Source organism: Mobula hypostoma, chromosome 10 (assembly GCF_963921235.1).
Source record: "Mobula hypostoma chromosome 10, sMobHyp1.1, whole genome shotgun sequence".
NCBI lineage: Eukaryota > Metazoa > Chordata > Chondrichthyes > Myliobatiformes > Myliobatidae > Mobula > Mobula hypostoma.
Window position 1 is genome coordinate 120,589,217 of NC_086106.1, and position 14,969 is coordinate 120,604,185.

Here is a 14,969-nt window from a genome sequence, read left to right on the forward strand (position 1 = left end):
GCATTAAAACACTAGTGTGTAAATTGGCCTAAGGTCAGAATCCCCTACATCAGCTCAACCAGCTGTTCAACCTTGTTGAATTTTATATTTGTATTTACTCCTCCTGGGACTGTGAATTGAACTGTCATATCCCTCAAACCTTCCCTTAAAGTACACATAAATATCATACCAGGATAGATAAACTGGAGTATCCAACATATAATAGGGGCTACACCAAAAGAAGCTGTTGTTAATTACATCCTGTCTCTGAAAGAGATACTGGCGTTTAACTAAAGCCTTTAATTTCCTCATGGTGCTCCAAAGGATCTCACAGCACAGACGGTTCAGTCACTCTACAGCACACAAGTGTAAAGCAGAATGAAATGATTGTAACTGCAGGTCTGATGCAGCTTTTTAAAAAACATGCCATAAGCATAAAGAATATAATAGAGTCAAGGAACACACCACACAGAAACAAACCCCACAGCCCATTTAGTCCATGCTGAACTATTAATCTGCCTAGTCCTATCATCTATCATCTCACCTCCATACCCCTCCCAATAATGAAACAAAAAAACACACAATAAGTATAAATGTAAAAGCAATCCTATAAAATATATCCCATAAGGATCCCAATTAGCCCACTTACCTAAGGCAACTCACTGACATTCATTCCACTTCTTTCTCCTTCCCCTACAGCCCCACAATTATTATTTTTTTAATTTTCAAGAAATTATTCACATTCAATTTGATGAAATCTTCTTCCATCATACTTTCAGAAAGAACATCGTAACTCACTGTGTAAGAAACAAATTTCTCTTCAGCACCCCACTGGCTCCTTTGCAGTGAATTTAAACTTATGTCCAATCCAGCAAAAAAGTTTCTGCCTGAAGCTTACACCCCAAATACTTCACAGTGTCCAATACTTTTAGAACATAAAGCATAGGAGCAGAATTGGGTCTGTTCCATCATTCGATCACAGCTGATATGTCTTCACCCTAAGCCCCATTCTCCTGCCTTCTCCCCATAACCTTTAATGCCCTAACTAATTCAATATCTATAAATATCCACTTCAAATATACTCAATGGTTTGGTCTCCACAGTTGTCTGTGGTAATGAATTCCACAGATTCACTACCCTCTAGCTAAGGAAATTCCTCCTCATTTCTCTTCTAAAGAGATGGCTTTCTGTTCTGATCTGTGCCTTCTGGTCCTAGACTCTCCAACTACTGGAAACATCCTCTCCATGGTCTACCTAGGTCTTTGAATATTCAGTAGGTTTCATTGAGACTTCGCCCCCCCCCCCATCCTTCTGTTTAGTCTTGTTCTAACAGTGTATTTTCAGATCAATGTAGAACCTGGTGCCATTCTCAAATTATTGCCGTAAATGCAACGGTAAATGTAAATAAAAGTATATGAACACTCAATCATCTGAAGGGGGTGGGTGACTCTGATGAAAAAGTCAATAAAATCAAATCCCTAGGAAGAGGTGACATAGGATTGCAAGATGTAGAATCCTTGTGGATAGAGTTAAGAAGCTACAATGGTGAAGAGACCCTGAAGGGAGTTAAATTCAGGCCCCAAACAGTAGCCAAGGTGTGGGATATAAATTTCACCAAAAATAGAAAAGGCATGTAATAAGGGCAACGTTATGATAGTTATGGGGAATTTCAATGTGCAGGTAGATTGGGAAAATCAGGTTGGTGCTGGATCCGAAAGGAGGGAATATGTAGAATGCCCACAAGATGGCTTTTCAGAACAGATGAAGGTTGAACCCACGAGGGTATAGGTAATTCTGGACTGGGTGCTGTGCAACAAACTAGATTTGATTAGAGAGCTTAAGGAAAAGAGATCCCTTAGGAGGTAATGATCATAATATGATAGAATTTGCCCAGCAGTTTGAGAGGGAGAAGCTAAAGTCAGATGTATCAGTATTCCAGTAGAGTGAAGGGAATTACAGAGGCATGCGACAGGAGTTGGCCAAAGTTGATCGGAAGGGGATGCTAGCAGGGACAATGGCAGAACAGAAATGGCTGGCGTTTCTGGGGGGAGATTTGGAAGTCACAGGATAGATACATCCCAAAGATGAAGAAGTATTTTAAAGGGAGAATGAGGCAACTTTGGCTGATAAGGGAAGTCAAAGTGAGTACAAAATCAAAAAGAGGGCATACAATACAGCAAAAATTCATGGGAGGTTTGAGGATTGGGAAGCTTTCAAAAAACCAACAAAATGCAACTAAAATAAACACGAGAGAAAAAAATTGAATATGAAGGTAAGCTAGCCAATAATATGAAAAAGGCTATCTGAAGATTTTTCCAGATACATAGAGAGTAAAAGAACATACGGCAAAAGAGCAGAATTAAGCCATTTGGCCCATTGGTTTGGCTCCACCATTCCATCATGGCTGATTTATTACCCCTTTCAACCCCATTCTCCTGACTTCTCTCCGTATTCTTTAATGCCCTGATTATTCAAGAACCTATCAACCCCCTCTTAAGTATATCCAATGACTTAGCCTACACAGCCACCCGTGGCAATTAATTCCACAGATTCATTAATCTCTGGCAAAAGAAATCTCTCCTCATTTCTGTCCTAAATGGACATCCCTCTAGTTTGAGGTTGTGCCCTCTAGTCCTAGATTTCCACACCATAGGAAACATCTGCCCTACATCCACTCTATCCAGACCTTTCAATATTCAATAGATTTCAATGAGATCCCCACCCTCCATTATTCTAAACTCCTGCAAGTACGGATTTAGAGCCATCAAATGCTCTTCATACATTAACTTTTTCATTCTGGAATCATTCTTTTGAACCTCATTAGAGGTGAGAGTGGATATTGGGTCACTAGAAAATGAAGCTGGAGAGTTAGTAAAGTGGGGGATAGAAATGGTGGACAAAGGTATTAAGTCTTTTCCGTCAATATTCAGTGTGGGAGCCACTAGCAGAATGTCAGAAGTTTGAGAGTGTCATGGGTCAGAGGTGAGCTTAGTGCTATTACAAAGGAGAAGGTACTTGAGAAGCTGAAAGGCCTGAAGGTAGATGTCATCTGGCCCAGATGGACTACACCCCAGGGTTCTGAAAAAAGGTAGCTGAAGAGATAATTACTAATGATCTTTCAAGAATCACTCGATTCTGGAAAGGGTTCTAGGATTCTGGAAAATTGCAAATGCCATTCCATTCTTTAATAAAGGAGGGATGCAGAAGAAAGGAAATTATAGGCCAGTTAGCCTGACTTATGGGAAGATGCTAGATTTCATTATACAGGATGAGGTTTCAGGGTTCTTGGAGGCACATGCTAAAGTAAGCCAGAGTCAGGGGAAATCTTGCCTGACAAATCTTTGAAATTCTTTGAGGAGATCATAGACAGGATGGAGTCAGTGGATGTTGTTTATTTGGATTTTGAAAAGGCCTTCGACAAAGTGCCACACACGAGGCTGCTAAACAAAATAAGAGCTCATGATATTACAGGAAAGATACTACATGGATAGAAAATTGATTGATTGAGTGGGATTAAAGGAAGCCTATTTTTGTTGGCTGCCAGTGAGAAGCGGTGTTCCACAGGGGTCAGTATTGGAACTGCTTCTTTTCATGTTATACGTCAACGATTTGGAGGACAGAATTATTGGCTTTGCGGCCAAGTTTGCTGACAATAGAAAGATAAGTGGAGGGACAGGTGGCATTGGGGGAGTCTGCAGGAGGATTGGGAGAATGGGCAAAGAAGTGACTGATGGAATATAGGATAGGGAAGTCTTTGGTCATGCACTTTGGCAGAAGGAGTAAAGACGTAGACTATTTTCTAAACGGGGTTAAAATTATAAAAATCAGGCCTGCAAAGGGACTTGTGAGTCCTTGTGAAGGATTCCTTAAAGGGTAACCTGCAGGTTGAGTCAATTGGAAGGAAGGTAAATGCTATGTTTGCATTCATTTCGAAAGGACTAGAATACAAGAACAAAGATGTGATGCTGAGGCTTTATGAGGAATTGGTCAGACTGCACTTGGAATATTTTGATCAATTTTGGGTCCCTTATCTGAAAAAAGCTGTGCTGGCATTAGAGAGGGTCCAGAGGAGGTTCACAAGAATGCTAGGGTCATGTATTCGCTGGAGTTTAGAAGAATGAGGGGGAGAACTCATTGAAACCTGTTGAATATTGAAAGGCCTAGATAGAGTGGAGTTGGAGATAATATTTTCTATAGTGGGGAAGTCTAGGACCAAAATGCACAGCCTCAAAATAGAGGGATTTCCAGTTAGAACAGAAGTGAGAAGGAATTCCTTTAGCAAGATGGTGTGAACCTGTGGAATTCATTGCTTCAAGCGGCTGTGGAGGTCTAGTCATTGGTATATTTAAATCAGAGATTCATATATTCTTGATTAGCAAAGGTGTCAAAGGTTATGGGGAGAAGGCAGGAGAATGGTGTTGAGAGGGACAACCAATCAGTCGTGACGGAATGATAGAGTGGACTCAATTGGACGAGAGGCCTTATTGTGCTGCTATGTCTTATGGTCTAAAGGATAAGATAATTTTCAATCAAGACATCATGAGCATTCAATAGAAGTATGTGGGCCAGAGTTTAGTATTGTATCTGGATAGAACTTCAGCCCTTTCCCACTGTAATACATCGCACTTAGTGCCTGACCAGTGGTGTAACATCTAGTCCCATTGCCTCACAGCCCAAGGACCCAGTTTCAATTCTGTTCTCTTGAGCTATATGTGTGTAGCTTGTACATTCTTTCCCTGACTGTGTGCATTTCCTTCAGGGCATCTGTTTTCCTCCTGCAGCCCAGGGATGTTCTGTTGAGTTATGGCTACTATAGATTTGCCTGAATACAGGTTAATATCAAAAAGGGATTTGATGGGCAGACATGAGGAAGAATAAGCTGCAGGTGTGCAGGGAGATAAAGAGAGGGGGGATCGGGGTGATGGGATTGTTTCTCCAGAAGACAGCATAGACCTGGAATGGGATTTGAACCCACAGCTTTCCCATTTGGAACTCTTCAAGCCAAAATGACATCTGATAGAAACCAGAATGGGTTGATAAAAAAGGAAAACATTACTTGAGAAAGTTTGAAAGACTGAGCTCCTCTTCTGAACTCTGTCATTCTCTAATCATTGGTCGTGATGGTGTACAAAACGTTGGTCAGGCTGAATTTCAAGTATTCTTGGCAGTTCTTATTTTTATTTATTTAGAGATTTAGCACGGTAACTTTCTGGCCCAACAAACCTGTGCCACCTATTACACCCACATGACCAATTAACCTGCTGACCCGTGTGTTTTAGGAATGTGGGAAGGAACCAGAGTACCCGGAGGAAATCCACACAGTCACAGGGAAAATGTACAAACTCTTTACCTGGGTTGTTGGCGCTATAATAGCATTACGTCAATCGGCATGCTACCATGCCACCTGTCACCTGGTCACCTACCTACAGGAAAGATATCAGTAAGCCTAAGTGACTGCAACGAAAACTTACAAGGATGTTGGCATGACTTGAGGACCAGAGTTATAGGGAAAGGTTGAATCAGTTCGGACCTTATTCCCCTGAGTGCTGGAGAATGAGGGAAGACCTTATGGAGGTCTACTGTATAACGAGGGGTTTAGATAGGCTGAATACATGCAGGCTTTTTCCCCATTCACTCAGAGACTGGAAGCTCATTGCACACTCACACCCCTCTCTGAGTGAGGAGGCTCCCCCTCAGATCCCCCTTAAGTATTTAGAAGTCACAAGTTTTGGGTGAAAAGTGATATATTCAAGATTCCCAGTCTTGTTTATGTAATGGACCCCTACCATTAGTCAAGGGATCCGTGGATCCCAGGTCGGGAACCAATGATTTAAGGGGAACTTGAGGGGTTCCTCTTCACTCAGAGGGTGCTGTGAGTGTGGAATGAGCAGGCAATGGCAGTGTTAGATGCGGGCTCAATTGTAACATTTAAGAGAGGTTTAGATAGGTACAAGAACAAGAAGGATGTGAAGGGCTGTGGTCCACATACAGGTAGATGGGACTAGGCAGAAGACCAAGCCAACGTGGACGAGACGGGCCAAAGGGCCAGTTTCTGTACTGTAGTACTCTCTGAGTGTATGACTCTATGATCATCCACTAACTAGGCATTTGTGATAAAACTAACAAACCAGAAATCTCTGTCCCAGAGAGTTCATCAACTAGAGAAACAAACATTTAATTCCTTATACTATGTGTTTCTCGTCACTCACCTTGTCATTCCTTTCACACAGGAACTTAAGTTTCTGTTCTTTTTTGTGCATAAATACTCCATCAAGCCGCCCGTCTTTCACACTACGAAGCTCAATTGCTTTCTCTCCCCAACCCATGATATGATTTGACTGGATGTAGGCTGCAAAGTAAAACAGAAAATCAAAAATATTTAATGCTTAGTATGTGCCAGAATGATCTTCATTCTTCTCTGTGGTCTGCCAACAAATGAACTTTTCTTCACTCATCTCTTGAAGGAAGTGAGGCAAACATCCTTGGGGCGGGGTGCGGGGAGGCGTAGCGGTTAGAGCAATGCTATTACAGTGCTAGCGACCCGGGGTTCAATACCGCCTCTGCCTGTAAGGAGCTTGTACATTCTCTCTGTGACCGCGTGGTGCTCCAGTTTCCCAGCCACATTCCAGAGATGAACTGTATGGCTTACAGTTGGTAAATTGTGTGCATGCTATGTTGGCAATGGGAGCATGGTGAAACTTGCAGGCTGCCTCCTCTCCCCAGCACATCTTGGATTGTGTTGGTCGCCGAAGTAAGCGATATATTATCACTGCATGCTTCGATGATTCAATGTAATATTTAAAATCTTAAAATATACCCAATGATTTTTTTTAGAAATTGAAATATATGGCAAAACAGGCTCTTCCAGCTCTTCAAGCCAGGCCACACAGCAATCCCCCGATTTAACCCTCGGCTTATCTCAGGACAATTTACAATGACCAATTAAACTACTAACCCAAACAACAGGAATTCTGCAGATGCTGGAAATTCAAGCAACACACATCAAAGTTGCTGGTGAACGCAGCAGGCCAAGCAGCATCTGTAGGAAGAGGTGCAGTCGACGTTTCAGGCCGAGACCCTTCGTCAGGACTAACTGAAGGAAGAGTGAGTAAGGGATTTGAAAGTGGGAGGGGGAGGGGGAGATCCAAAATGATAGGAGAAGACAGGAGGGGGAGGGATAGAGCCAAGAGCTGGACAGGTGATAGGCAAAAGGGGATACGAGAGGATCATGGGACAGGAGGTCCGGGAAGAAGGACAGGTGGGGGGGACCCAGAGGATGGGCAAGGGGTATATTCAGAGGGACAGAGGGAGAAAAAGGAGAGTGAGAGAAAGAATGTGTGCATAAAAATAAGTAACAGATGGGGTACGAGGGGGAGTTGGGGCCTTAGCGGAAGTTAGAGAACTAGTAACTAACCCGTACTAACCCATACGTTTTTGGACTGTGGGAGGAAACCAGAGCATCTGGAGGAAATTCATGCAGTCATGGAGAGAACATACTAACTCCATACAGGCAGCTGAAGGAATTGAATTCAGGTTATCTGTATTGTAAAATGTCGTGCTAACCACTATGCTACCGTGCCACTCCTTCCTCGGGTTCTACATTCATCTGTGGCAATGAATTCCACAGGGAGCTTGGCCTCATCACGTAGGACATCAATAGAGTAGTTCCTTAACAGCTAGCCAGCTAGTTTAAATAACGTTAGCTATACTAATGAACGAATGACACCTGTTAAAGTCACCTCAACATGTCTTCTACATTTTAACCCACCATGGGCAATAGAAAAGTCACTGTTGCAAACAGTGCAGCCAGCAACACTGTCATTATTTTTGAGGTCAACTGTAAAGCCCGCCCACAGAGAAAACTGATAGATGTACTTAGCACGAAGAGAGACCAATCAGGACTCTCCCTCTCCTTCTCCCCCTCTCCCTTCCCCCCCCCCGCCTCTCCAAAAAAATCGATTTCCAGGATATTGTATATAATTTCCGTGTGTCAGGGAGCTGCTATCAATATGCGGGAGACTCCCAGAACTTTCGGGAGAGCTGGGATGTCTGTGGTACTCTGAGGCTGAGTCCTTTGGTCCTAGACTCCCTCATTGCTGGAAACGTGTTCTCCGCATCTACTCTGTCTGCAAATGTAAATGGACAGCTGAACGTTTCAGGTTGAGACCCTTTATCAAGACTTGAGAGAAAGAGAGGAGATCAGTATCACAATGTGTCAGTGTGCTTTGCAACACCACATTTGTATACCTCCCCAGTGCCAATGACTTCTTCAGACACAGGAAAAGGATGATTCAGTACCTGAGATGTTAAAAACTGTTGACTAGTTAATGTGTAAACTTTTCACAGTGCTGATTATCAGTGAAATCCGTACAAAAGTGCGCCTTCATCCCAGGAATCATTAACTCCCTGGCACTGAATCCTGTCCACTGACATTACTGTGTAAATTATTTCACATCGAGGTTCAATGGTTTCTCATTGCGTTCTCTTTTTCACCCATCAGAGATATTTATCAGGAGCGGGGCCCGTAGCATTGTCAGTTATCCCTCCCATCCATCCAGCAATCTGATTGACCCCCTACTGACAGGCAGAAGATACCGTAGTATTAAGGCAAGGACTGTTAGGCTGGGAAACAACTTTTTCCCCAGGCTGTGAGAATGCTGAACTCACTGCCATCACCCAGGTCTCATCACATAAGAAGCACCAGCAGCATTATACTGTTTACTTTTTAACTTGTGTTATACATGCACATCATCATTTGTTAACTTATTTGTGGTACTATTACTTTATGTGTTGTGTGCGTGCACCTTGGCCTAGAGGAACGTTGCTTTGTTTGGCAGTACACAGGTATAGAGTTCAATGACAATGAACTTGAACTCCAACTTTATGTTTGCTGGTAGACTGAAATAGGTAATAGTTTCCCACTGGACACAAACAGAAGTCATTTCACACAAAGAGAAGTTTTTCACTGTAAGGTAAAGTTTTAGTAGTGGAGTATCAGCATGAAAAAAGTACTAACCAGAACTGTCCACGTTCAGTGATTTGCAATCCATCACATTAAATGGAGAGAACATTAATAAGTTACTCGATGGAATGAACTTCAATGCTGGCAAAATATACATTCAGTACCCACTTTATTAGATACCTCCTGTACCTAATAAAGTGGTCACTGAGTGTATGTTCCTGGTCTTCTGCTGCCTGTAGCCCATCCACTTCAAGGTTCGACATTCTGCATGTTCAGAAGATGCTCTTCTGCACACCATTGTTGTAATGTGTGGTTATTTGAACTACTGTCGCCTTTCTGTCAGCTTGAGCAGTCTGGCCATTTTCTGACCTCTCTCATTAACAAGGAATTTTCACCTACAGGACTGCTACTCACAGAATGTTTGGTTTTTCTTTGCTTTTCTGCACCATTCTCTATAAACTCTCAAGCAGGGCTTCCCAACCTGGGCTCCATGGACCTCTCGGTTAACAGTAGGGGTCCATGGCATAAAAAAAGTTCAGAAACCCCTGCTCTAGCATCTATCGTCCCAGGAGATCAGTGGTTTCTGAGATACTCAACCCACCTTGTCTAGCACCAACAGTCATTCCATGGTCATAGTGACTTAGGTTTCTTCCCCCTTCAGATGTTTAGTCTGAACAACAACTGAACCTCTTGACCATGTCTGCATGCTTTTATGCATTGAATTGTTGCAAAATAATTGGCTGATTAGATAGTTACAGGTGTCATAATTATTACCATGGATCAAAAACCAAAGCAGAATGTATTCCGCACCCCCTGACTTTGCTGCATATTTTAATTTGACTGTGGCTCGGTTTTTGCTCATGTAGATAGGTGAGTAATGAACAGGTCAGGGAGATTTAAGTGCGTAAGATGAATATGAAATGGTATTCTGAGCATTCTGCTTTGTGTCCCAGATCTGTCAGTCCTGATATCTGTTCAAAGGCAAATCCAGTACTTTCCCTTCATGCTGATCGTTATCTCAATCTAAGAAGTCTAGCAGAACAAATAAAAACAGCTATTAAAGCAGTTCAGTTCTGCCATGGATGGTCCCAAGCCCAGCCGCAAAAGGAGGAGGGTTGGACGAGTGGCTAGCAACCCCATCCCGTAAAAACCCAGAGTTACTGAAGCTCCAAAGTCCTCATCCCAGGGAGAGGAAGGATCTTTGTCTGGAAGCCATATGAATTTGACTGGTGAAAGCAGAAGACACAGGAACAATCAACCTTTGGCCCAGGCCGGAGTGCTTTTGCGTGCTGCTGTCAGCGGCCTGTGCCCCAGCAGGGGTGGTGGCTTAAGCAAGTGAGCATTAAAAAATATCCCTCACTGGGGTTCTGATCACAATAAAAAAAATTCAAACATTGGTGTATGAAGCGGAACCTCTGAGACCAGCGAGTACGAAGGCTGATGACCCCGCAGGTCAATGAGTTCCAGAACTGAAGTTCCATGCGGGCAGGAGGCATGAGGGTCTGTGATCTCCATGGTTACATGAGTTAGCTAGACCAGAGTTCGAGGCCGGGGGTTCATGGTCCCAGTTATAGGAGAGTCACGAGTATGACGCCTGGAGCTTGTGGCCCTCATTCAGGGTCCTTATTGGTCATCAACTGTGGTCAATCAGAGGTCTGCATGTCAAGGCCAGATGACAGGAACCCAGGGTTTGTGAGTCTGCGTCTACTGAAGAAGTCAAAGGCCCAGTGTTGGCGAATCCGCAGTTCCACTGGAGGTTGAGGGCCAGAGGCTGCAGTCAGCCTTTCCTAGGATGGGAAGACTGTGTATGTGCGTGGATGGGTGGATGTGAAGGAGGAACAGGGCTTGCTTTGCTTTTGTTGTTTTGTTGCTGTTGTTCTGCTATTATTGTTGTTTGTGTTGTTCTATAAACATGGTAGGCATACTACGTTGGCACTGGAGTATGTGGTGACACTCGTGTCTGTCCCAAGCACATCCTTAGGATGCTTTAACACAAAAAGTGCATTTCATTGTTTGTTTCAATGTACGTGTGATAAATAAATGAGTCTGAATCTGAATATGAACCTGTGAATAACTAAAAGAAGCCGTTGTGATATTTCTCAGTGTCTGGATCAGGGAGAAATCATGTTACTCCTCTCAACCTATACCTGTGATAACTTTCAACTTTGTGTGGTTTTAATTTGCTGGCTGAGAAGTTCGGTCACTTTATTCTGAGAAGATCGGTCACGTTATTAGGCAGGTCTGTACACCGGCTCGCTAATGCAAATATCTAACCAGCCCAGTCATTATGACAGTTTACAGAGAATTGAGGAGTGGCAAGGGTGGACACACCCGGCCCTCAGACACTGGGCAAGGTCATTTAAATCCAAACAATTGGTTTATTGATCATTACAGAATGCCGCTCTCCCTCCCCAGCCACGATTCCTCTCTCCCTGCCTGCTTACCACTCTCAGTCCACAATACAGACCCATATCACAATCAGATTTATCATCACTCACGTATGTCATGAAATGTGTTTTTTTTTGTGGCAACGGTACAGTGTAATACATAAAATTAGTACAGTACTACTCAAAATTCTTAGGCACATATACACAGTATAGCGAGGGTGCCTAAGACTTTTGCGTAGTACTGTATGTATGACATGATCCACCAGGATGACATACAAAACAACACAGAACTGTATCATGATACCCACAGCAGAAAAATACTAACACCAATACCAGATGAAAAAGTATGAATGTTTCTTTGGATGGAGTATCTTAGAATGACTTGAAATTTTAATGGTAGAGCAAAATTAGAAGAACAATACTGTATAAGCCTCAAGGATTTTGGAGAAGGAATAAGAGAATTTATGACAAGCGCTTGATATTCAGATTGGGAGGCAGAACAGGGTTAGTGAAAGAAATAAAGTTATATGAGGCGCCTGGTAAACTGAAAAACAGCGTGGCTCACTGTGGAATGCTATTATGGGCATATCAAAGTCGATCAGTAACCTACTTAAAAATTCTGGCCTAAATATTCATATGCACACAGGTACCTTTTCAGAGTTAGGTATATACTCATCAGTTATTTCCCAAGTGGAACGTCATTGCAATAATTTCTGGATCAAATTGTACCACTTCATAAATTCATTCAGGCACTTTTGACCATGAATTATGGGTTGTGCCAATGGTCCACACCAGTTGCAATCTCCCCACTCACCCCACTCCCTCTCTCTGTTACCTCAGTCACTGCACTGTAAACACTTTAAACCACTTTTTATAATGTTGTTTACTTTCTAAATACATGATGCACATTTTAGTTCATATCTGTACTTTAACCACTCAGTTTATTTTTGTCTAATGCTTTATTCTTTTTGATTGTTGAATGTTGCTTTTTGTTGTATGTCACAGCAAATTCCTAATGTATATCGCGAATAAAGTTGATGCTTGATCCTTCAAGTGGTGAATTTAAGGAAGAATTCAGAGGAAGAACGTGCGATCTCCACATAGACAGCACCGGAGGTCAGGACTGAACTCAGCTCACTGGGTTTGTGAGGAAGCAGCTCCACTAACAGCTTTATTATATGATATTGTGAAAACCAAAACTTCAAATATTTAGTTCTAATTTCCTGCCGGTGCCTTTAAGGAGTTTGCTCGTTCTCCCCGTGACTGCATGGGTTTCCTCTGGGCGCTCAGATTTCCTCCCACCGTCCAAAGATGTACTGGTTGGAAGGTTAATTGGTCATTGTAAATTGTCCCTTGATTAGGCTAGGGTTAAATCAGGGGATTGCTGGGTGTCATGGCTCAAAGTGTCAGACGGGGCTATTCCATGCTGTGTCTCAATAAATAAATAAAATAAATTAATATAATTACAGAATGAATTAGCACTGTTTTACTGATCTGTTTATTTATTGAGATACAGCAGGGAAGAGGCCCTTCTGATCCTTCTAACCGTGCCTTCTAGTAACCTCCAATTTAACCCTAGCCTAATCACAGGACAATTTACAATGACCAAATAACTTTCTAACCGGTATGTCTTTGGACTGTGGGAGGAAACCAGAGCATATGGAGGAAACCACTGCATCCCACGGGGAGGATGTACTGACTTCTTACGGAAAATATCGGAATTGAACTCCGAGCTCCGATGCCCCAAGCTGTAATAACATCGTGCTAATTGTTACACTACCGTGGAGCCTTATTTAGTGATAAAAAAATGTTTTATAGGATGTCACACCTTATTATAAAGTTTTGAGTGTGGGTGTTAGTGAGAATTCCCTGCAGTGGAGAGAAGAGTGATTGAAGGTTTTAGATAAAGATACTGAAGAAGCAATACGGGCCAGATCTACCTCTGCATCAGAACCATATCAAAATAAAGTTCTCTGCACAAATACCCTGCAAATGCAGCTTTTCCTCAAAAGTATATAACTTCCTGCCATGACAACTGTTATTGCCAGTTATAAACAGCAATGAGTCACACTGCAACTTATTAATAATCTGGAATTCATTGAGAGTGGATGGAGATTCAACAGCAAATTTTAAACAGGAGTATAATAGTAACTAAAAGCAGTGAGAGAAAGCGCTGCTGGTCGAGAGGGGAAAAGTACATTTGAGGAAGTGGGGTTAAATAGATTTCTATTTCAGGGAGTGGGAGATATACTGTGCAGTAGATTGAATGGTACCTTGCTTAGCCTCAATTTGAAGAATTGTGGAGCCTAGAGAGAATCTGCTGTGTGATTTTTCTCGAACCCATGAAAGGAAGGGTGAGAAACAGAATAGACCCATTCAGGACGGTAACAGGTCTTCCAGCCCACTGAGTCCGTGCCGATTTCGCATTCTACCTCGCTATGTTATTAGACAGCTGAACCATTGGGGATAACTTCACTCATCCCCAACACTGAACTGATTCCAAAGCCTACTGCCTCAGTTTCAGAGACTCTGCATCTCAGGTTCTCAATATTTATTATTTATTTAATTAATCTTATTATTTTGTTTTGTCCTTTTCTGCATTTGCACAATTTGTTGTATTTTTCACAATGGTTGTTTGTCTTTGTGCAGCTTTTCACTGATTCTATTGTGTTTCTTTCTAGTTACTGTGAAGGCTTGCAAGAAATGAATCTCAGGGTAGTATGTTCTTTGATAAGAAAATTTACTTTGAATTTTTTGAACCATGATCTTACGCTTTATTGATTACTTGCACTGCACCTTATTGGTAGCTAAAAATTATCTTTATTTTTCACATGTGCTTCGAAACATCAAAATAGACAGTGAAATACATCAGTCCGTGGACTGTCCTGGGGGCAGCCTGCAAGTGTCACCACACTTCCGGTGCTGACAGAGCTTGCTCATCACCTACTAACCCGTACCATTTAGCGGGAATTAAACCCCGATACCTGATCACAGGTGCTGTAAAGAGTTACACTAACTGCTATACTGAAATAAAAAGCTGCTGGAGGAACTCAGCAGGTCAGGCAGCATCTGTGGAAGTAAGGAGGCAGCTGACATTTCCAGTCGAGTCCCTGTGTCAGGACTGATACATTGATCATCCCTTTGTCACCACAGATGCTGCTCGACACTGTATTCCTTCAGCAACCTTTTTTTTGGGTCTAGATTCCAGCAAAAGAAATCTTTTGTGTCTCTATAACTGTGTAATTTATTTATTTATTTAGAAATAGATAATGCTAACACACCCTTCTGGCCCAACAAACCCACACTGCCCAGTTACATGATAAGTGGTTAAAGATCATAGTTCTAAAGTTGAAAGTTTGGGAACTAAGGTAACGTAGTGGTTAGTGTGACACTAGATAGATAGGGTACATTCAGGCAAGCTTTTTCCACCGTGGTTGAGTGGGACTCCCACTAGATGTCATGGGTTAAGGGTGAAAGGTGAAATGTTTAAGGTGAACATGAGGGGAAAGTTCTTCACTCAGAGGGTCACGAGAGTGTGGAACGAGCTGCCAGCACAAGTGGTGCATGTGAGCTCGATTTCAACATTTAAGAGGTTTAGATAGGTACATCGATGGCAGGGGTATAGTCAGGGTGCAGGTCGA

General features: G+C 42.4%; 1 protein-coding gene across 4 annotated transcripts in view; it reads right to left on the reverse strand.

Moving 5' to 3' along the window:
- The window catches only part of si:zfos-2326c3.2 (mitogen-activated protein kinase kinase kinase kinase 4), a 349,204-nt gene that overhangs the window by 13,383 nt on the left and 320,852 nt on the right, over positions 1–14,969 (reverse strand). For all 4 annotated transcript variants that reach the window (XM_063061134.1, XM_063061135.1, XM_063061138.1 and 1 more), the window contains one exon: positions 6,189–6,328. In XM_063061134.1, the coding sequence (XP_062917204.1) occupies positions 6,189–6,328 (140 nt within the window). The remainder of the gene's footprint in view (positions 1–6,188; positions 6,329–14,969) is intronic.